Source organism: Lynx rufus, unplaced genomic scaffold (genome assembly GCF_022079265.1).
Source record: "Lynx rufus isolate CCGP_SWC_20201006 ecotype Redwood Valley unplaced genomic scaffold, mLynRuf1.p SCAF_20, whole genome shotgun sequence".
NCBI classification, from domain to species: domain Eukaryota; kingdom Metazoa; phylum Chordata; class Mammalia; order Carnivora; family Felidae; genus Lynx; species Lynx rufus.
The window spans coordinates 21,390,983-21,415,636 of record NW_025814835.1 but is presented as its reverse complement, the minus strand read 5'-3'; the positions used below and the strand labels follow the sequence as shown (position 1 = coordinate 21,415,636).

At 40.7% G+C, this 24,654-nt stretch overlaps 1 protein-coding gene across 1 annotated transcript in view; it reads right to left on the bottom strand.

Annotated features, from left to right (window-relative positions):
- Positions 1 to 1,954: 1,954 nt before the first annotated feature.
- MBD2 (methyl-CpG binding domain protein 2) overlaps positions 1,955 to 24,654 on the bottom strand; it is a 67,114-nt gene continuing 44,414 nt past the window's right edge. The window contains exons 4-7 of the mRNA XM_047086393.1: positions 12,828 to 12,918; positions 11,355 to 11,532; positions 6,293 to 6,431; positions 1,955 to 2,425 (exon numbers count right to left, since the gene is read on the bottom strand). Coding sequence (XP_046942349.1) covers positions 6,305 to 6,431; positions 11,355 to 11,532; positions 12,828 to 12,918 — 396 coding nt within the window. The 3' untranslated portion in view covers positions 1,955 to 2,425; positions 6,293 to 6,304. The remainder of the gene's footprint in view (positions 2,426 to 6,292; positions 6,432 to 11,354; positions 11,533 to 12,827; positions 12,919 to 24,654) is intronic.

Genomic DNA, 24,654 nt, shown 5'->3' with positions numbered 1-24,654 from the left:
TCACACAAATGGCAAAAACCAAGGTTCAGACACAGGTTCTCTTCATTTCAAAGTGCTCACTCTTAAAAATTCTTAAAATAATTCTTAAAAATTACATGGAGAAGTGAGAAACTTCGAGTAGGGAAATGATACAGTCACATTTGAGGACCATTCTGATGACCATATGGAGGAGGAGGGATGGAGACAGAAGGAGGGAAGGAGGGAGGGAGGGAGAAAGAAGCCACTCAAAGTCCAGAGGAGAGGAAAGGAGTTGCATGAAGGCAGTGGTTGCGGGAATGAAGAGGTATGGGTGTGAGAAGGGCATTTGATAGTTCTAACAGGACTGACAGGACATTGGAAGCAAGGGAACAGGGACCACTCAAGGGCACCTGCTTTGAGCAATTGAATGGGATGATTTGCTTCTACCCTTGTTAGGGGATGCAGGACGGTGGTAGATTTGGGGAATAAGATAATGAATGTTTAATTCTGGACATGTTATCCTGTGGATATCTTGGGAAGACCTGGACTTATAAGATGGTCGCCAGTTGGACATCATGTAATGGCTTTCATACCTTGTTCTCTACCTGAGCAAAGTATATAAGAACAAAAATCAAAGTTTTATACGTGTGTACATTGTGTTTTTGCTTTTACCAAAACTGTTTATAAAAGCATGTGTATCTTGGTTGGATAGCTTTGTAAAAAGAACATATGATCACCAAGGTGAAGTTACCCCAAGCTTAACTACAGAAGAGAAATCATGGACTTGGGGCGGGGGAACCTAAGAAAAGCCTTTGGACATCCATTCTAAGTAGCTACATCAGTTCTTGAAAAGATATCAATGTTGACTTCCCACGGCCACCTTGTTTGGGGCAGTTTGATGGGCCCAGAGGAGGCATCCTTGGCCAGTAGTCTGCCCAGAGTCTGCCAAGTATCCAGGCTCATTTGCCAGTAAGAATGCTCTGAGGAAGCTGGTGGCGTAAGGGACAGAAATCAAAGCTGACTATAAATCAGGAATTCCAAGAAGGTGTTACTTATATAGTTTGGCATAAGGTCCAGAGAGACAGCAGCCCAAACCTAGCCAGTTGTATTGCTTTGACTATTATTCCTCCCTTCCTCAGGAACTGGAAGGGTGCTGGAGGTAGTGGTAATAAAAGGTACAGGTGACACTTATATGGAACTGGTCACACCATGGACCACATCATTTCTTGGTCTAATTTTAAAAGAACTCAGAGTGAAGAAGTACATAAACCCTCCCTGTAGAAAGCTATTATTTCCCAAAATATCTTCAAATTTGCTTACAACCACTCCCTCCTTTTCCTTGGCATCAGATTAACTTAAGTATGTTTTTGCTTTTTAAACTCATTTAATAATGCTGTGCCAGTTGTAGTAAATAGGTATCGAAGAATTTAAGTGGTAATGAAGTTACACTTGAGAGTTTCAACAACAACAACAAGAAAATAATACTGTGGAGGCCGGGGACTGATTAGTAAAGTATTACAATCTGGCTCATTAAACAACTCTGCCTGGAAAGTTGCCTCTCTCTGGAGCAAAGGGTCTAACCTGCACCTGTTAACTCAGTAAGCCAGCAGACATGAGAAAACACTAACTGTTCTAGAAAAAACAACAGCCATGGGCTTCCAGTACCATCCAAAGGGTACCTGTGTACCTAACTCACGCCCAAGGGAAGGAAATGCTTTATTTTTATAAAACTAACAAAAGTACTAGTCACAGGCAAGAAAAAAAAAAAAAAAAAAAACCCTGACACATGCTAGATGGCAACTGAGAATTCAGGGGAAAGCGACACAGTTTTCACGCTATTCGGAGGCGTATTGCAAATGCATGAACTATTCTCTACCACCTCCATTTGAAACCTAAGGCCCAGGGATCACAGCTGACTGTAAATCAGGAATCCCAAGGGGGCGGGGGAGGCTATTTATTATGTGTGCTCTTTTAACAGAAAGAATTCCAATCAGTCTGTGAATATAATCATTTATTTGTCTTTACAGTGATGATGGAAGAATGTACAGGTGTCCTCTTTCAATAAAGTATAAAAATCTGTTTATATACAGTGAAGTCACAATAATCTTTAATTGGGAGATTTATTTGGTACTACTGATCGGTTCATATTAAAACGGGGGGAAAACAAATATTTCACGTAAGTGCTACATTTCCAGTAGATTGCACCTGGCATCAAAAGCTCAGCTTCAACTTAAGCGTCCTCCTTGATATTACAAAAGTCTAATTTTAAGTCCTAGGACTCAAAATAAACATCATTTTTTGAATAATAGATATATACATCAAAAATACATCTAAAAAGGCATTGGTTAGTGCTATTAAAAAGCTGTATGTGCTCGGGTATGTTTTTTTTCTTACAGGCGAAACCCAGTGGAAACGCTTTTGTTCAATTCTAGAAATTTGCTCTTGGGGAACGTTGGTCAAAAGTTACCTGTAAGGAAAAACAAACAAATTTAAGTAATTCAATGATTTCTCAGGTGAGGTCAGCAGAACTTGAAAAAGTAGTTAGAGGCTAAACTTCACGTACAACCACATTTTTAAAGTCTTGTTAACATTTCATTACAGCACTTTGTACATAAAAAATGTTCAACATATCCTCTCATTGTTTCAAGTGCTTTAACAATAACTTTATACTCCTTTTATTTTCAAAAGAGTCATATGTACAGCTTTGTATGCTAACACAAATACTATCTATAATTAATTGAATCCATATAAAAACAGAAATCATAGGGCATACAAATTTTAAAAAAAAGACTGTATTAGATACAGCCAAATCCAAACAATTTTGAGAAAATTTAGAAAAACTACTAACTGATTTACTTTACTTCAGAGCATTTACAGATGACAGATATGCACTGAAGTTTTATTATTATCTCACCTCGGTGAAACAGTACTGTGCAATGGCAGTTTATATATGTGATCCCGTATCTCAGATGTAGCTACATATTTTAAAACCTTTGCTTTTATGGTTTTCTTCTTGTTGCATTCACTCCTAAAACTGAGATAATCTGGGGACTCCTCTATGATTGTAAAATTTTAACAGTTCTCAACCTGTTATGGATATATATACATATATATCAAATAGGGGCACCTGGGTGGCTCAGTCAGCATCCGACTTCAGCTCAGGTCATGATCTCATGGTTCATGGGTTCGAGCCCCACATCAGGCTCTGTGCTGACAGCTCAGAGCCTGGAGCCTCCTTCGGATTCTGTGTCTCCCTCTCTCTCTGCCCCTCCCCTGCCTGCACTCTGTCTCTCCTGTCTCTCAAAAATGAATAAACATTAAAAAACTTTTTAAATAAAAATAAAACAAATAAATAAAGGCCCACTTTGCTAATAAGGAACATCAGAAAGAACCGTGGCGTGGTGGGTGACAGACCCAAGCGGAACTGCGTGTTACAGGCTCCATCTCTTACGAGCCATGTGAAGTCGGCCATGACCTACCCTTTGATCAAGCCAAGCCCTACCTATTCTACAGATTATTACGAACACCTTATTACATTATGTGGCAGTGCTCTGGTTTATGAAACACATTAGGTGCAGAGAGGACTAAATGAGTGAATTAGGTACATTTAATTCTGAGAACTAAGAAGTACCAAAACAATGGCTACTTTAGGTATATATTAAAATTCTAATCACTCAATATTAATTAGTTTGTTCCCACCATTAACCACATTTGTGCCAGGCAATGGGCAATGCTGGCATTCATTCATTCATTCATTCATTTATTTACTTATAACGCTTATTCATTTTTGAGAGAGAGAGAGTGTGTGTGTCAGAGCGGTCAGCACAGAGCCTAACAGGGGCCCGAACACACAAACCGCGAGATCATGACCTGAGCTGAAGTCAGACACTTAACCTACTGAGCCATCCAGGTCCCCAATGCTGGCTCTTACATGAACAAAGTGCCTAGTCCCTAAAACCCACGCTTGCTTACATAAATCAGGGTACTGCCTTGATACCCATTTGCAAAGTGATCTGCGATGTAAACAAGGGTCTAATGAAACCTCAGTTAGTAGACCCCTGATTAAATTGTCTTCAGGACAAAGTCTGAAAAACAACAAATGCTAAAAGGCTCTGAAGAGGAGGGCTCTCCTAGAGTCCCTTTTGATGCAATCCAGGCACAACCATTCCAATGCCCACACTGCGCTCCAGAGACAGCATGGCTGAAGCCTTCAGACAGAAGAAACATGCTTCAGACTTTTCCTCTGAAGGACTTACACAGACCAAGCACACTCATCAAAGCCCATAAAACACATCCTGGCCAGAGTGGAAAACAAGATTCAATACCAACATGGCGTCTTTCTGTCCTCAATAAGGGAGAAAAAAAAAAGACTTAAAATAGCACTGAACTGGATTCCCATGGTTCTGTGTGTTCAGGAAACTGTCACCAAATGGAGATGCTATCACTGAATACATAATGTGAGGCACTATAATTATTACACGATTTCTGTATCACTGTGGCATGAGCCGCTCCCTGGGTTACGGCAAAGGCACTGATGGGAAGGGAAGGTTGTGTGAACCATTGACTCAGCGTCCCTGCACACAATACCCTGTCTGTGCCTGTACCAAACAGGCCTCTGGCCATCCCTCGGCGGCTCAAGTGAAAAACCTGGAGTCGTCCCCATCACTTCCAATCAGTCACCTGGTCAAGCTGATTCTATCTCCAAATACATCTCAAACGGACCTCTGCTCTTCCTCTTCCTCTGCACCCACTGCCAACATTCCTGTGAAGCCACCATCTCTCTCGCTGCCAGGCTACAACAGCCTCCTCACTGGCCACCCCGCGTCCAGGCTGTCCCTGCTCTAATCCTCTCTTTCACAAGGCAGCCAAAAGGAACTTGCACAGAAGCACATCTGACCATGTTCCTCAGCCTTCAGTGGATTCCCATTTGCTTTAATGTTAAAGCTGGAAACCCTTAACAACAACCCATCAGCATAAGATTCGCCTCCACACATTCTCCCAGTGCTCCCCAGACCTACTGTAAAGGCACCGACTTCTCCTTGCTGTTTCTTTTCATGGGAACACTTTTATCCCGAACTCTGGCCTACTGCTGCTTGCCCTTGAGGCTCAACATAAATGTCACCTCCTCACAGAGGCTTTGTTGACCCTTCACACCACATTAGCTCCCCTGCCATCAGCTCCCCCAGTACTTTTGCTTTTCCTTTGTAGCACTGATCACAGTTGGTAATTATGGAATGTGGTGAGCGTCTGGTTAGTACAACTGTATGGCACGTTCCGTGAGCAGAGGGACCGTGTGATTGTGGCCACCACTGTGTCTCCAGAACTAGCACCAAAAGCAAGAATGACTAAGCGGGGCCAAGTGTGGGTCCACAGACTGAAAGGGATGGGGGAGGACAGATTCAAAAACATCTAGGAGTTAGAATTCTAACTCACTGTTTGTTCTCTCTCTCTTTCTCTCTCTCTCCCCACAATGCCTCAGTTTTGGCTTCAAAAGACATAAATAAGTCACTGGCTCATGGGGGACAGAAAGTAAGACAAGGTCTGCCGAAACCAAGCAGGATGGCAGTTGGGAAGCAAGATGCCACATTAACCCCTGGAGCCTGGACCACAGCCACTTAAAGAGAAAATATATCCACGAGGACAGAACCTATGACACTCATGTGAGCTCACGACAGGGTCAAAGTTTGTATGTTGTAAGGTAAATTATTTATTATCCTTTAAAATGTCCTTCTGAGTCTCTCTGCATCAAGTCTATGCTAGAGAAAACCTACTTTAGGGCCCTAATTTTCAAGAGCGGACAACAGGGGCGCCTGGGTGACTCAATTCGTTAAGCATCTGACTTCAGCTCAGGTCATGATCTCGTGGTGTGAGTTCCAGCCCCACATCAAGCTCTGTGCTGACAGCTCAGAGCCTGGAGCCTGCTTCAGAGTCTGTTTCCCTCTGTCTCTGCCCCTCCCCTGCTCGCATTCATTCTCCCTCTCCCTCTCTCTCTCAAAAATAAAAAATTAAAAAAAAAAGGGAGGGGGGGAACAACAGACCCCAGAAAGATAGTGTGGCAGGGATGACCGCCACCTTCACCACCTGCGACCGCTCTCCTTTCTTCCACCTGGCATTACAAGAGGAGGTTAGACTCCTTGCAAGTGGCTTCAGGGCTGTGAGTGTCTTCACATCATTAGGACAAAAGGGTGATTCTTAAACACAGAAGAGGCCGAACGGCGCCTGCTCACCCCTGCAGGGGAGCGTCTATACTTTGCTGAGGCAGGCCACAAAGGGCAAAAGCAAGAAAATTAACCATCTTCAGGTGCAAGCCCCTCCCCCTCTGCTCTCAGTTTACCTGATCATATTCTTAGGCTTCATCTCCACTGTCCATCTCGATATCCATTTCTTCCGTATCAGCAGCTCGTGACAAGATGTCTGCCATCAGTGCTTCTTCCAATTTTTTGCGTACTTGTTGTACTCGCTCTTCCTGTTTCCTTTAAAAAAAAAAAAAAGTAAAATCACACTGATGATCTGGCAAGTACTGGAACCATGCAGCTGCTACTACAGTTTATGTTTAGTTTATCAAAATCACGAAAACTCCCGACAGTACATTTCCTTCCCCTTAACTTTGCAAAACTTTCTCCTACACCCACAAAGCCAAATTGCACAGGAGGCGGGCCTTGCCAAAAAGAGGAAACTTCAGACAGGCAGGTATCCCACATCTCGCTGAGAATTCCTGGCAGGAGTGGATTTATTGCAGTGACCTCTTCTTCAATTTCAAAACTTTCAAGTATGTGAAGATTTGGGGCTGTTGCTATAAGGGAGATTAGAAATAACTTGAAAGCAGGGATAAAAGAAAAGTTATATGGGAAATAAAGAAGGGGAAGAGATTTGTTCAACAAAGCACAGAGGAAGATGGAGGAAATGGGGGCACGATGGAGTGCCACATTCTGTCTTTGTTAGGGGCCAGCCCGTCGGAGCTCTTCCCTGGGTTCCCAGTCCTACCGACAGCAGGCCATCACAAAGAAGCCAAGACCAAGGAGAAAAGCCGAACAGCATCTCAACTGAGATGAGCTGAGAGGTTAAGAACATGCCACAAGTTTCTCTGTGTCTTGGGGATTGCAGTGGGACCTCAAAAGTGAAAGTTAAAAGCGCCAAGTCATAAAAAGAGGTTCTGAACCATTTGGTGGGAAACAAAGCCCGGGAAGAAAGTCTACTGGTATGTACTTTGTGTCTAGAAGTCAGACTAAATTTCAGAGTAGCTCCGTGACAGTGCAAGAGAGGGATTCCTAAAACAGCTCTCCTAAGCAAAGACGGTAAGTAGCAATTCACATCCAGAACCCAGCAAAGAGGCCACGGCTGGAGAGAGAAGGGGGAACCCTAGGAAGGAAGAGGTTCAGGAAACCCAAGACAGGGAAAGAAGTAGAGCCACAAGTGGGGTGCTGGCCTTGACTCGAGAGCGGGACAGATCGCGTCTTGAGGCCAGAGGAAAGGTGGTTAGGACAGATGTAGACTGGGACATGGAACAGCTCAGTGACAAGTAAGAGACACAACAAGCAATACTGAGGACTCTACAGTGGGGGCTGCGGGGGGGGTGATTTTTCTCTGTCAATATTGAGGAAAACGAAGTGCAGCACTGCCTCAAACCTGGGAAAGTGGTGGGGCGACATTCTGGAAGAGCACGTGAAGCTTCCCTGAGGACGTGCCTCTTGCGTCCTCAGCTAGTTGTAAAGCTGCATGTGCTGTGCTGTATCCCAGCCTGCACGTTTCTTGATCTCCTGAGACTATATCCCAAGTGAGAAGCTAACATAAAACTCTACAGCCACAAAAACTTTAGATGTCCTCTTTACTGCAGTCAGAAAAACAGCGCAAAGAGTTAAAAGGTACAGGCTTCCACTTTATACATGAATTTTCACAAAGAGGAAGGCTGTCACTGAGTAAGCCTCTGCCATGTTAAGAAACTGGAGTTGAACAGATTTTCATGTAGTTGGAGCAGGGTCAAGAAGAAACATTGTTTATTTCTTACATAGTCAGCCTGGCCTTGGGCTCCCTGACTCAAGGTTTATGACAAATGGCATATCAGTCTCATCGGCAATCTCTCACTCCTAGTAACTGAGTATGAGAATCTGCACAAGTGTCCCAGAGTAATCCCATTAGGAAGAAAACAGAGCAAATCTAATGTTTGCCATCGATTCTCTTTTGTCTTGAACGTTCCTTCCCATACTTATGTAAGCTGAAATAAAGCATCTGCATCTGCCCATGGTGGTAGGCAGAATTGCAACAGTCCCTGCCCCTGGAGAGACTCCCTGTGCAGTTCCCTCCCCTTCAGGGAAGGTAGAACTTGTGAATGGGCTGGGATGTCCCTCCGTGATTAGGCTACTGATCAATGGGACCTTGAGTTAATCAAAAGAGATTATCCCAGAGGGCCTCACCTCATAAGAACTCTTACAAGAGGCTGCGCCCTTTTTGAAAGAAATTGGGAGAGAAAATGTGGAGGGAACCTCAGAGCAAGGAACTGTGAATAGCCTCACCCCACATCCAACAAGACACCAGGGGCCCCAGTCCTACAACTACAAGAAAATGGATTCTGCAAAAATCACAGGACCTTGAAAGAAGATATTAGAAGGGAATGCAGTGCAACTGACACTTTGGTTTCCACCCTGAAAGACCCTGGGCAGAGAATCGACTTGTATATCAGGCCCAGGCCTCCAGCCTACAGAACTGTGAGCTATAAATGGGTGGTGTTTTAGGCTGCTAAGTTTGTGAGGACTTGTTACTTATATTAAAATAACATCCAAGGATTAAAATGTTATCGAATATGCTGAAAAAAATATATACTTAATGTTTAGATCTTTAAATTTTTTTTTAAGGTTTATTCATTTCTCAGAGACAGAGAGAGCATGAGCGGGGGAGGGGCAGAGAGGGGGAGAGACACAGAATCCGAAGCAGGCTCCAGGCTCTGAGCTGTCTGCACAGAGCCTGATGCAGGGCTCGAACTCATGGACTGAGAGATCATGACCTGAGCCGAAGTCGGACGCTTAACCGACTGAGCCACCCAGGTGCCCCAAAGGTTTAGATCTTTAACTGAAGGTCTAATATAAACAGAATATTGGCAGGGCACCAGGACAGCTCAGTCGGTTGAGTGTCTTGACTTCGGATCAGGTCATGATCTCACGGTTTGTGAGTTCCAGCCCCATATCAGCTCATTCCTGTCAGCGAGGAGCCTGCTTCAGATCTTCTGTCTCCACCCACTCTCTGCCCCTCCCACCCCCCTCAAAAAAAAAAAAAAAAAAAGCATTAAAAACAATTAAACAGAATATTGGCTGCACAATTAGAGAAAGAGTAATAATTCCATTTGCAATAATTTTGAACCTGTATTAATTCAACAAGAAATGTGTGCATAATAATTTGTTATGACAATTAAATCAAATGGATAATTTGTTAAACAAGTTTACCCTAAAAGGAAATCATGGAGATCTGGCTTTGAGACAGTCTGCTCTACTATCAAAAGATCTGCTGTTGAAGGCATCAGCATTCCCATGACATCACCCAGAGGCCCTCAGTCTACGCCCACAGTGACCTGGCAGAATCCCTACTGATTTACCCGGTATTCATTCCAAGACCGGTAAGAACCTGTCTCCAGGGTAATTTCCTTCCTCAAGGGTAAGAATAATCCAAAGGGCAAGTCGCTTCCTCCTCTTGAATTACATTTTGTTTTTCTTAAAAAATAAAGCTGATCAGGGTTGCCTGGGTGGCTCAGTCGGTTAAGCGGCCGACTTCGGCTCAGATCATGATCTCGAGGTCCGTGAGTTCGAGCCCCACGTCGGGCTCTGTGCTGACAGCTCAGAGCCTGGAGCCTGTTTCAGATTCTGTGTCTCCCTCTCTCTGACTCTCCCCTGTTCATGCTCTGTCTCTCTCTGTCTCAAAAATAAATAAATGTTAAAAAAAATTAAAAAAAAAAAATAAAGCTGATCAATTAAATTCCATGCAATCAATGCATGTGAATGCAACTTTGAGTCATTTTACATCTTTTACATCTTTGCAAAAGGAACTACTTTAAAACCTAGCAAGTGCTTTACAATTACAAACCTAGGTAGACGCACGCATTTAAAAACATTTTCATGGGGCGCCTGGGTGGCGCAGTCGGTTAAGCGTCCGACTTCAGCCAGGTCACGATCTCGCGCTCCGTGAGTTCGAGCCCCGCGTCAGGCTCTGGGCTGACAGCTCAGAGCCTGGAGCCTGTTTCCGATTCTGTGTCTCCCTCTCTCTCTGCCCCTCCCCCGTTCATGCTGTGTCTCTCTCTGTCCCAAAAATAAATAAAAAACGTTGAAAAAAAAAAATTAAAAAAAAAAACAAAACATTTTCATGCCACCTTTTCATGGATTTAGAAAAAAAATACAAATATAAACATTTTAAATTCTATGATTCAAAACTGCCATCTGCTGGTTTTGTCTAGGAATAATACTCTAATAAAACTTTCTGATTTAACATTCAGAGGATAGAAATGGTGAAAGATATGCATTGTCCTATTTTTAAAGAAAATACAGTGCACTACAATCTCATTATAAGGCAATGATATTCCAGTTCATAAATCCCATATAACAATTTCTTTCTGCTCTGAATATCTGGAATAGTTTGCTTCTTTTGAGCAATGGTTTGCTCATACATTCTGGGCATTATCAATCTGAATTGTACATTTTCTTTTCACTATTTGCTGCTAAAAACTAACTTGTGGAACAGTCCGGGAGTAAAAGAGGTTAAGAAATGAAGCTCGTGTCCTCTCCTTACCCCGGGCTCTGTTTTACCACTTTATGCTTTACCCTTTGCTTGATATTTGCCATTTGCTTCTCACCGAGCTTGTGTGTGTGTGTGTGTGTGTGTGTGTGTGTGTGTGTGGCCACCTTAAATCTTTACCTGAAACAAGATGAAGCAGAAATGAATAAATCTCTAAACTAAGCCTAAGAGAGTAAACAGAATCAAGATAAGCAAACTGACCTTTGAAAGCACAAGTCAGCTTAAAGCAGCATAGTTACAATTTGTTTTAAAGAAGACACTGGTTTGCAGACAAACCAATGCAAAAAGCAATCACAAAAGGCATCACTGAATGAAAGGGGTTCTTTACAGCAGAAAGGCAGAACCCCAAAATGCAAAAGACACTGCAGTAACAATGTGTAGAGAGTACAACTGATGTGTCCTTCAGACATGACCGTGATGATACTTCCAGCTTTTGTCAAGCATGTATTTGTTTTAAATGTCCTATATCACCTTCCATTAGTTTCACAAAAGAGTTATTTAAAAAAAAAAAAAAAAAAAGTGTAACTTTCTGATCGATTCGTCATCACTTAACCAGATGTGCCACGGAAACTAGGAGGCAGTATAAAGTTTATCAAATAGGAGTTATATTATAACTGCCTTACCTAATGTCTTCATCTGTGACAATGAAAGCCTTGCAGAGGGGTTGAGATGTGTTCAGCCAAACAGCGGGGTTCTTTTCCACAGCAGGGGAGACCTGCCCTGTGATTGGCGCAGAGCTTGTGTGCAAAGCGCTGGCAACAGCAGATAAAAGGGTCTCGTCATTACTACCTGGACCAACTCCTGCGATCAGAAATACATACTGGTTAAAGGGACTTCCACATGTGCTAAGCAAATCTTACATAACCTAAAACAACTGACATTTTTATGCTTGTTTGGGATCATATATTTAAAAGGATGATATCGTATCTACTGAACAGTTATCATATACCAGAGAATTAACATTCCAAAAAAAAAAAGTAACAAAATGGTCGAGCATTTTAATAAAACTTTAACACAACTTCAAAATACATTCTCCAAGGTACTAAACTGTTTAAAGTTGGCTACGTTTCTTCAAGCAGGGTCAATTATTTTAATGATCTAAATCCCTTCTAAAGTCACATCATATTTGAGTTTCCCTATTAATGCATCCCTCGAGTCCTACAATAGTTACTCCTGTAGGTTTCAATATTAATTTCTGGCAATATCTCAACACTTTTCTTTTGTTTGGGACTTAAAGCCAACGCAAGCATGCTGTACCTGCAGCTCTCACATCCTTTTCAAATACCTAACAAAATATCCAAGTTAACCAATTAATAATAACCAATTAATATTAACCAATTAATAATTGCACACCGTGACTACCTACACTACCTACACCATGACTGGCACCAGGACCGCATTTAAATGCACTGCTTAGAGTCCTAAACTTATGAAACCAGTGAAAGCAATAATTTCCAAGAAAAGAGAGGGATGCGATAATGTTCTAGCCATGAATTATGACAATTTTTGAGCAACCCACACTAGATCAACATTTGGAAGCTGAAGTTCTAATACTTGAAAAATAATGCTCCTCTGGAATGGAATTAACATGGGATATGACAGGCACACTAGTTAACTGATTTCTATACCCCGCAGACCCCACTTGCTGCTGTTACTGGGCCAAAGTGCCTCAGTTCCCACTGCTACATGCAGCAGCAGTCTGTGCAGGGAGAGACAGAAGAGTTATTAGCTGTTCTTCTGATAAGGGGAAGAGTGAAAGAGCAAGCATTGAAGCCAGATGCTGCTTTGAGCAGGAAGCTTGAGAAATTCTGCCACTCGGCTGCATTTGGTTCTAAAAGCAGCACATGGGTCGATTTATACGGTGAACCTAAAGCCAAAATTCTTACACAGAAAAAAATCAGAAACATCCCTGCAACACTGTACAAGCTCTTCAAGTACATTCTCCCTGGGTTTACACCAACACAAGAGGGACATCATCCAGAAAGGCACACAATCCCCCAAAGTAAAGACCCTGTCTCAATCATTTCTGACTCCCACAGCATCTGACACAGAGCCTGGCACATAGTAGGTACTGCTCAACTGAATTTGGATAATACCTTGAAGACCTTTAGGTAGTTCCATGGTTTTTATAATTTGTTCTGTTACATCTGATGCACTAAGTCCTTGTAGCCTCTTCTCCCAGAAAAGCTGTAAGGCAAAACATCACTGTTAATAGACATTCTTGGACCAAGAAAGTAGCGCATCGATGCTGCTGAATGATGAAACTGAAATCATTTCAAGAGTTTCCTAATTTCCCCACTTTTGTCCTTACATATACTAAATGATACTCCAAATATGAATTATTTCAACATGTCATAATTCTTTAAAATGCTATTAATCAAAATTTTCTTATTTATGCAATCTATTCACTTGTTACAGTATTATAGATTTTTATATGCTATATATTATATATAGTACTTCATAAGGTAACTTCCAAAGAATGTAACTTGAATTATTAAAGATTTCATTTGGTATGAAAATTTAATGTTATAATTTATCAGGGAAAGAAAACAAATTATATTATAAATACCCCTTTATTCAATATCATTAGGGAAAGAGCTCCTCCACCTGTGTGATTCTTCCCCAAAACTGAAGTTTAGTATTTAAGGGGTCAAGAGCCAGTTTTTATGAAAACTTTTCTAAAATGTTTTGTATACTTCCTTGCTTTTTGAGCAGGGTGTCACGTTCATGGGTGACTTTCTCCCTGTTGCAGAGAGCCCAGATCACCTGAGTCACTTAGTGGCCCCATGCCATCATTCTGGACATGAGTCAGCACACTGAAGGCTCCTCATACTCCATGGGGCCACTGAGGTATGCAATTGCTTATTCAAACACTAAATGGTCCAAGACAGTTCTGCTGTTTGGTTTTCATATCCTTTCTGTACTTCATTTTCTCTCCTAGTTAGCTATTACTTCTCAATAATGTCATTCATTTGTTCAACATGTATTTACTGAGCTCCAACTACGTGCTGCCCTGTGGATGCGTCAGTAGATGAGATACACTGGGTCTCTGTCCTCAAGACTTACATCTTTTCTAGTCTGTTTCTTATTCACTGTAGCCAAAAAAACAAAACAAAACAAAACCAAAAACAAAACAAAACAAAAAACAGATAAAGGAATTCCTTAGGACTCTGTATATTTGTCTTTAATCCCAGATACCTGGTGCTTGTCAAAAGTAGGTACTGAAAAAACACTGGTACTAAAAAAAATATTGAATGCCTGAATATGGGAATAAAGGACTCAGAATGAGGATCCTGAGGGGCACACAAACCCAAGTTGAAACCCCAGTTCTAGATGTCTAAACCTTCAACTGCCTCTTCTGTAAAATGTGACAGTAATGAGAACCATGTAAGATTAATGTGGGGATTAAACAGGGCAATGTATGTAAAGTACCTGTCATGGGGAGTCGGCACAAGGTTTATCATATTTACTTTTAGCAAATTTTGACCACTCTGAGGGCTTATATTCTGACTTCTAGATATATGAGAAGTATCAGGTAACTGCCCTCCAGACAAATGCAAGATACAATAAAAATCTCTTTATGGCAGAAGAGTTATACGCTGGATCTCTAATAACCTCACTGCTAGCACCAAGAGTAACCTGCAATAGAATGCTTCACTCTCCTCTGAAGACGGCTGGTATATGGTAACAACTCCTTACATCTCCCTATAAATTATGTCATCAGCAGAATATGTGGTCAACGTATATGAGGACATGAATGCATTAATTATCATGGGTGAAAAATAGTTAGGTGAAGGTAATAATTGATAAATGTGATAAATGTCCCAAAAAAACCCCACCTGCTATTCTCTTTTTGTGGGAAATAATATTATCTATGCATTGATTATCACAACTATGGGAAGAAAAAAAAAAACAAGGAAAACAAAAGCCAGTCAATTCCTAATGAAAAAGGAAAAGTATTCAGAGGAATCAGTGAGTATAATATTAGCAAGCACCTTTAAAATAAGATAACTTAATTTGCAAAATAAATCAACACTACCAAAAAACAAAGTATAGATATTATGTACAGATATGATTACTAATATTTTACATACTAACATTTTACATAAAATTCCATTGCTAGATATCAAAAGTTCAATTTTTTTACATTCTATAATTTTTAATTCTTAATTTTTAAATTCCTATTAACTGAAAGGAAAACGATATAAAATTTAGAAAGGAAAGTCTTGCAAAATAAACCTTGGACTGAGAAACGAAGTGTATGGATCTGGATTACAAGTCCTGGTATCACCACATGCCATCTCACAGCCCTCAACTAAGTCTGAAGTTGAATATGATATGCACCGATGACCTCTGTATAAATGAAATGCTTATGCCGTGAAAATGGAGGCACATGGATTTACGTAGGTGGATGTGTGTAGGTGACTGTGTATTTCTGCCCCCACTCGCGCTCCCCAGAGGAGGTGGGGGATATGGGAGAAGGAAAAAAAGGCTGGTTTGATAAAACAAAACATACACTGGGTGTAGGTCACCACTGCCCTGCGCTCCATCCTTTCCACCACTCATTCAACACTATCAGCTCACCTAATTTTTGAGAGAACTGAAACAGTCTTCATGAGATAAATGTCTGTTTACAAATCCGTATGTTCCTGGGGCGCCTAGGTGGCTCAATTGGTTGAGTAACCGACTTCGGCTCAGGTCATGATATCACAGTTTGTGGGTTCGAGCCCCGCATCAGGCTCTGTGGTGACAGCTCAGAGCCTGGAGCCTGCTTCTGATTCTGTGTCTCCCTCTCTCTATGCCCCTCCCCCACTCATGCTCTGTCTCTCTCTGTCTCAGAAATAAAAAAACTTACAAATCTTTATGTTCCTAACTCATGTTCCCTACATTAATTTTCTCAGGCCCCTACCTGTTTTGTTTGTTTGTTTTAGGGTTGGGAACTTCTTTACATTTGAAAATATTTCTTAAAATGACATAGGCATCATGCTAAGTGAAAGAAGCTAGTCATTTACATGCTGTGTGATTCAATTTATAGGACATTCTGAGGAAGAAAAACCTATAGGGAGGTTGCCAGGGATTAGGGGTGGAGGGAGGGTCTGACTACAAAGGGTCAGCACAAGGGAATTCTTTGGGTACTGGAATTGTATCCTCTGTTTTTATCCAGCTGCTAGAATTACCATTTTCTTTACTTTTCAAGCCAGTTCCTCAAGGAATGACTGATACGTACTACCTCCATCCCCCATTTCCACTTGACTACCCCCATCCCATTCCCCATGAATTTTCACCAAATTTGCTCTTGGAGGCAGTCAGCTCCTGTCACCAAATTCAATGACCTCTTCTCTTTCTCTCTGGTCATTTTATAACCCTGCATATGCTGTGGAGAGGTACAGCGAACGGAGAAATCTTCCTCTGCCTAACTTTAAAATTTTCTGATCTGCTCATTTATGAATTCTATGTTTTCATTAGGTGACAAATTGTGGCCATCTGGAGTTCTTATTACATTACTTCTCCAGCTATTAGAAGGCTAAAGGCAAAAACACTGAAATGATGAGTCTCCTTAAATGTGTAAGGAGTCTCCCTCTGTGACAGCGATCCCGTCTCTTCCACCACACCTTCATAAGCACTATTGCTCTCATGAATCCTAACCTACCCACTGAAAATCTGATTTCACCTGCCAAATCAATGATATTCTCAGTGTAACCTTGTTGCCTGAGGCCAAATAATCAATGTAATACTTTTAAGGAGCAGTGATTTAATATTTGGAGAAACTCCCAGAACGTGCTTTCACCCTCAGTTATTATATCCCTTTCTAAGTCCCCACTACTTAGACCCTCCAGGTGCCTCTAACACCTTTTCTTTATCACCCTCCAGCATATAAGAAAACTGGAGAGAGCCCATGTGTGCATGATGTCATATGGCCAACAGTCTGGGCAATGCCTGATCCAGTAGACTAGCCGATGGAGAAGCGAGGCTGGGGATTAAAAGTCATCTAAAACCACAAAAGTGTCTAAAATGTCAGCGACAGGGGCAGTGCAGCTTTGGAGGAACTCCCTCCCCGGAAAATGGAGTTCACGTCCACAGCTTTGTTCCTCACATGAAGATGCATGTAATTCTATCTTGGAGTCCCAGGGGACAAACAGGATCGTGTTATGCAAGCTGTTTCTTTAGTGAGATGATCAAATCTGTTTTCTGAAAGTAAACCAACCCAGAATACAACTGCAGCATTTTCTTCTCTTAACTGCTGTGGATTTAACTGGGACTTTGGGAAATTTGTTCAACTGGCCTTACAGAGGATATCCAAAAGAGAGGATGAGGAAGAAACTGGGATAGCAAAGCAGCTCCCCACAACCACACACAAACACACCATCCCTATTCTGATGCAGTAGGAACTCAGGCTAGTCATGTTTATTAGTACTGTCCTCTATCACCCTGAACTTGATCATGTGTACCATGAAGGAATCTGTGCTCTTCTGGGGAAGTCAGAACAACACGGTTTACCGGAAAAAAGTAATTAGAGGATCTCTCCAGATTCAACAAATATTCTTTTAGTGCCCATTATACACAAAGTATTTTGTCAGGTACTGAGGATAGTTATTAGGATTAACTGGTAATCACTGCCCTCCAGGAGCTTACTGCTTGTTGGGAAACGAGCAAAACTCTACAAGATAGACTGTGATACCCGCAACAAAGAAGATACGAAATGAACTTCAATTTGGGAGAATCCAGGAAGGCTTTTAGAAAGAGGTAGCTCTTGACTTAAAAAAAAAAAAAAAAAAAAATGTGTAAGAATTCTACACAGGAGGAAAGACTACTCCAAACAAGGAAATCACTTAAGCAAAGGCAAGGCGGTGAGACAGGGAGTATGCCACTATTTCTAAATGTTCTTATACAGAAGAATAACCAGAGTGGCTTGTTTTAAATCTATATTCCAAGGTCTCAGCCCTAAAGATTCTGTTCAGTAGATCTGGGGTTATAGGGCTTGCTTGGTTTCCTTCCTTCCTTCCTTCCTTCCTTCCTTCCTTCCTTCCTTCCCTCCCTCCCTCCCTCCCTTCTTCCTTCCTTCTTTCTTTCTTTCTTTCTTTCTTTCTTTCTTTCTTTCTTTCTTTCTTTCTCTCCTCTCTTTCCTTTCTCTTTCTTTCTCTCTCCTCTCTTTCCTTTCTCTCTCTCTCTCTCTCTCTCTCTCTTTCTCTCTTTCTTTTACAAGTGTCTTAGGTGATTTTGATGCAGGTCCAGGGATCTCAGTTTGAGAAAAGCTGGTTTGGTCTGTGTTGAAAGAATGGTGGTACAAACATAACGCTGGTGTATACTGACCACCAAGATCTCCGAGTTTTATTCCTGATTATACCAGAAAGTAAAAAATATATTATTCTATTCTGTTCTTGCAGAGGACTGGAGGAAGATATTTGCCTTTCTCTTTTCCATTGTAGGAAGACATGTGTCAACGTATATTTAAGAGTATACCAAATTGTTCAGGTGTAAATAGGGAAAGGGCTGACCTAAAGTTCTTTTGGTGCCCAGTCATATTCTCTTGGTGGAATAAGAGAAGGAGAAAGAGGACAACTACCACTTATCCACCAAGCCCTTTCCACAGGCCCGGCACTGTGCTCAGTGCTTTATGTGCAGAAATCCTATGAATCTTTCCTACAGTGTTTTGAAGAAGACATTATTAGTCCCATGTACAGTCACTTACCAAAGGTTATGTAACTAGTCAGTGGTGCAGTTGGAATTAAAACTCAAGTCAGGGTGATTAAACAGCCCTGATCTTAACAATAAAAGCTCTGGAAGAGCATTTCCATATTTGGCTCTGTGTTAGATCATAAGGTAACAGGCCTCAGACCCTTCCATTCATGAAATCAAAGGCTGACAAAAGTTCAATACATATGAAGAGACGTATCAAGTTGCTCTTAGTTCGTCTGCCTGTTAAGTCATACTGGGTAAGTCGTCAATTGCAGGCAATCTGTGCTGATGCCTGCCCCCTCCTCATGCAGAATTAAGAGGCCCACACTTGTACTAGATTTAGATTAAAGCCAGCATAGAATTTTAAGAAGATATCAAATCATAATTCAGTGTAGCTTATATGATAAAAACCAAAGAATTGATATAATATATATTCTCTGTGAGCTTTCTTAGAATTAATTGTAAGTATCAACCCCATTGAATATCAAATTTTTATTTGGTAAATAGAAATTAAAGTCTGAGAACCCCTACTCCAAGAAAACATTTTCAGGTAAATCCCACTAACAATAGTGGTAACAGGTATTTCATAAAACAGGAGAGAGGGTGTGATTTACTATAAGCATACATAACAGAAGGCTTTTGAATTTTTTCTATAAGAACACTGTTTTAGGTTCATTATATTAATATCTATTTCTCATGAAACATTGAAAAGCACGTAGATCAAATATACCACTATTATTTTCATCCACCATTGTATTTAATTTGAAAAACACTGATGTGTCTGTGTCGTGTTCATAAAAAATTCACTGACAAAAAGAAATTGACCTTCTATTTATACTCATAACATCAACTTGACAACTTGACAGGCAAGTCAGAGGACAGAAGATTTAACTTCTGAGTAGCAGAGTGAATGTCAGTGGGCTTGTGTTCAAACCCTTGCTTTGTCATTTACTAGCTTTCCAAAGTTAAACCACTCAACCTGTCTCAGTATCAGTTTCCAACTCTATGGAAAAGGACAATAAAAAACAATCTCAAAGGGTTATAGAAACTAAATGAGGAGGTTTCACAAACACCTGAACGTGCTAGTACAGAGCAAGTATCATTTTCCCACATTTTTCCCACAAGTCTTTCAGCACACTGATCATACATACAGTGGCATTCAATAAGCAGTTGGTCATCTTATTACAATTAACAAACATAAACAGATCAGAAATTAATCAACTCTGAAAGGTGAGTATTCATACATGAACACTGAGCACATGCACATGAATCTGCCCTTCCCTCCCAGATTTTCAGCTGGGGTTTTCTTGCTACAAAAATCTTACAACTCCTCCTTTTCCTCTTCTCATCCAAGCCAGACTGCCTCTCACTTAGACCAAAGCTGGTTGGGAGAGCTCTGGTGAGCAGGACCAGCCACATTATTTGCAGGACCCAGTACAAAATGAAACTCTAAGGTCCCTTGTTCAAAAAGTATTAAGAATTTCACGATAGCAATGAGGCTAAACCCATGCAGTACAAAAGAGCCTTCCCTTAACCCCTTGTTAAAATAACCCAAGGATCTTTCATCCCTCCTGCCACTCCTCATTTGGAGGACCGTGAAAGGATCACTGCCAAGGCTCCTCCCAGTTGAGCAGTAGGAGTGAAGAAGGAGGGAAGCCCAGGCAGTGAAGAAACCACACTGGGGAAGAACGGACAGAGCCTCGAGAAGGATCACAATTTTGTTCTATTTAAAGTCCAGCAAATAACATGGGTAGCTTTTAATTAAGATTTCCTGAAACTGTAATTTTCTTGTTATTTTTACTCCATCTATTTCCATGTTGTGATGATACTAAAGCCCTTAGAAAAACCTCAAAAGGTCTCTGAGCTTATTTCAAGAATAGAAGGTAGGAGAGAATCAGGGAACCCAGACTACATTTCTGTCCTGCCATTAAGCAAGAAGAGAAAGGGGGTGGGGGGCGGGGGGGACTTGAAGCAGGAACAATGGTTTAAAGTAGTGTCTCAGTCTTGGCCGTATTAACATTTTGGGTTGGATAATTCTTTGTTGTGGATGTTCAACAGCATCCCTGGCCTATATCTGCTATATACCAGCAGCACCACCCCAGCTGTGACAACCAAAGGTGTCTCTACACATTGCCAAATTTCCCTGAGTACGGGGAGGTGGGGAGGTGGGGAGGTGGGGAGGTGGGGAGGCAGGGGGTGGGGAGGGGAGACGGTACAAAACCGGATCTGGTTGAGAACCTCTAGTCCAGACAAAGACAAGGAGGGCAGGGTGGGAGGCTTACAATGCGAGGGGCCCAAACCTCCTAGCTGCACAGAAAGAAGAGCCCTCCAGTGGCACATGCTATGACTGCAGTCAGCTCCTTTCTCAACTTCCAAGAGTCCCAGCTTCTCACTCCTGGACCTTGTAAGAACCACCCTACATGGCCTAGAGCTTGGTGCTTCTCTCATCACTGCCAGATGAGGGTGTGAGTAAGATAAAGCAGAAGTGGGAGAAACCTTTCTTAAGAGGTGAAATTTACGGCTCTTCAAGATAGAAACATGGTTATAAACAGTGATTATTTTTAATAATTCAGACACACCTAAGATTAAATGGTCTTTATAGGCTGGTCTGGGATGTTAGAACCATTTAGAATATATGATTTCTGCTGGACGATGTTAGAGTTCCAAACAACCGAAACATGACACTTTACATCCCAACTCGTAAGTTAGATAGAGTCTGTCCATAGAGATTTTAGAAGGAGTTCTCTGCTATTACCAAAGGATGAGAGACCATATGCACGTGCAACTCTGCCACTGACTACAGAGAAAGGCACATCTCTGTTCAGAATGATTTTAGGTATTCAAGTATAGATAAAGCAACAAAACAGAATGAAAGGTTGATCTTGACCATGTTAATTTCCATAAGATCTTTATGGGTAGCTATAGGTAGGGCCTGGGCAATTCTAAACTAACAGCCATCTCCCCACAATGAGCCACACAAAAACTTATAACTGATTTTAGCCCTCACATACTGTTTCAAAATGCATCCTCCCTTAACTTTTGAAATTATATCTCCACTAAAAAAATAAACAAATTGATTATATAGAAACACACTGAAATTTCAATAATGAAACTAAGCAAAGTTCAACTAAAACTCCCATATATCTGAACTCCTACTTCTCATTGTGTATTTTAAACATATACCACAAGCTGAACGTTAGTTCCCATGCCGAGAAGCTGTAACATACTCTGTGCCAAGCTTAAGGGCCCTTCCACAGTAGATCCCCTCTGGGCCATTTACCTTCCTTGACTTTTCTCCTGTCTCAGAGGAATAAGCACCCTGCTACCTTTCTAAGATTATCCCTACACAGGGCTCTTGGTCTTACCTTCTGCCTTCTCCTGACCTTGCCCCATCAATTTGCCCAACTTCTCCTCCCACATTTCCCATTTTCCCTCTTCCTCTCCTTGGGCTTCTTCTGAAGAGACAGATACACTCCAACACTGATAACCTAAAAATGTCCTTGTGCACACTTCTCCCTCAGACCAGCTCCAACTTCCTCTTTCTACTAGGAGGGAAACTTTCCCTCTGATTTCTCCACCTTCCATCCATTCTCTTCCTTCTAGACTCTACTCCTATTTTTATGTTAACACTGACCTGCCCAAGGTCAGTAGCCTTGTAATTACCAAATCCAATTCCTAATTCAAGCCTCTTTTACCCTGCTTCACTGTTGAATCACTTGCTGCAGAAGACTTACGAAACTCTGCCTTTTATGATGGTTCTCTTTACATTTCTGTATTTTCTATTACTATTAAGCAACAAATTAAAATTTCTAATGGTAATAGTCAAAGAAATAAGACTATGAGCATTTTTTTCCTAACAAAAACAAATCTTTAAAGTACATAAATGTGATAGATACACCTTGTAAAGTGTCTGAGGACAAGTGGCACCTAGGTGGCTCGGTCTGTTAAGTCTCTGACTTCGGCTCAGGGCATGATCTCATGGTTTTCGAGTTTGCATCTGAGAACCTGGAGCCTTCTTCGGATTCTGTGTCTCCCTCTCTCTCCGCCCCTCTCCCACTTGCGCGCTCTCTCTCTCTCTCTCTCTCTCTCTCTCTCAAAAGTAAATAAACATTAAAAATAAATAAATAAGTAAAATGTCCGAGGACCAAAGTGCTAATATTTTGTAAAACAGAAGAACCAAAAAAATGACCTTCAACATCTCACCATTTTAAAGAGTGTTAACCTGCAGAATCTTTCTCTCCATCAAGAGCATGATGTTAGACACAGAGTTGGCACTCAAATGTTTTAGGGATGAATTTGTGGCTAAGTAGGAGTACATGGTAACAGAAAGACACTGGTTTGAGAGTTGAATGTTTTAGTCCTGACTCAACTATTAAACAGATGTGCTGTCTTAGGCAAGTCATTTAACCTCTTTGGATGTATTTTCGCTAGTAAAATAGAATTACCAGTAACAGTCTTAACCATCTCAGAAGGTCATCAAAACACTGATGATACATGAGTAAATTCTTTGAAAATATAAAATATTTATTGAATTTTTCATTTTCTAATGTTAGGATTTCATAAATTCAATGAATATTTGATTCACTTTTCTAAGGCTTTTGCTAACTCTAATCAAAGAACAAAGGACCTTGTCATGTATTTGTAGACTAAAGCAAAAACCCAGAAAATGTGCACTTTATATTCACTGACTCATGAAAAGCTAAATATGCAAGACACTGGGTTAGGGCTATACAGAGGAATGATGTTTCCTGCCCAGAAGGAATTCACTGGCCAGTTTATAAAGTGCTCTATTTCAAATCAACCCCATATGATATCTGAGTTGTCTAGTTCTGGTCAGCAAAAACAACTTAACTTAAATACCATGGCCTGCAAACATCAAAAGCCAAATCCAAGCTACCTTCTTATTTTGTGAGAGTGGCCCAGGAAGAAAGGGTAAGACCATGACCAGAAAATTACTATGTAAATCAAGGAAAAGCTCAATTCGTGTGGCTGAGTAAAGGATAACAATTTGGGCTCAAGAGGCTGGAAAAACAAAGCAAATAGCAAAACTCAGAGTTGAGGGGGATGCAGGTGTGGTACATCTGCTGTAGCCACTTGTCCAAATTTTGTCAGGAGTGCTATCGAACTTACACAAGGTGGGCATGTAATGCTTGTCAAAATATTATGAAGTCTTAGACTACCAAATGTGAAAATTATGAAATGCACAAATTCCTAGAAAAACATATTCTCAAAACTGATACAAGAAGAAATGAAAATGTGAATATTTATCCATGTACCTATCAAATAAATTGAATCTGTAATTTCAAGCTTTCCTATTTAAAAAAAAAAAAAAAAAAGGCTGAGATGCCTCACAATTAATTCTTCCAAACATATAAAGAAAAGTACCAATTTTATACAAACTCTTCCAGGGAAGGTTAAAAGAAGGATCACCTCCCAGCTTATTTTATAAAGCCAGCAAAACCTTGATACTGAAGACTGAAAAGAAAATTATGAGAAAACACAAGCCAATCTCTCTAATGAATATAAATGCAAAAAATTCTAACCCACGTAACAACAAATCTAAACAGCAATAACAATGATAGTACATCATGACCATATTTAGCTTAATCCAGAAATTCAAGGCTTGTGTAACATTCAAAAAACCTCAACCAATGCAATCCACCACATAAACTAATTACTATAATTCATGATATTAACAGAAAAGAATAAAAACCATTTCAGCACTTAACTAGATAGAGAAAAGAATTTGATAAAATTCAATACCCATTTATGAAAGATAGCCTCAGTAAACTAGGAATAGAAGTGAATTTCCTTAATCTGACAAAGGGTATTTACCCAAAACAACCCTACAGCAAGTATACTTAATGGAGAAACATTAAAAACATTCCCTGGTAACACAATGAGACAGGGATACGTATTATCACTCTTATTCAAGATCATATTGGAAGTCCTAGCCAGTGAAATAAGACAAAAAACAAACAAACAAACAAACAAACGTTTAAGGGTCAGCAGGGAATAAATAAAACTCTCATTTGCAGATGACCATGTTTCTTCATGTATAAAGTTGAAGAGACTCGTTGATTACTTAGTAAGTGAATTTAGAAAGATAAATCATTACAATGTGCAAAATCAGCTTATTTCTACATATTAGCAACAGACAACTAGAAAATTAAAGAAATTAACGTAATCACTTAGAGTAGTATCAAAATACACCAAATATCTAATCTAGAAATCATTTAAAAATAT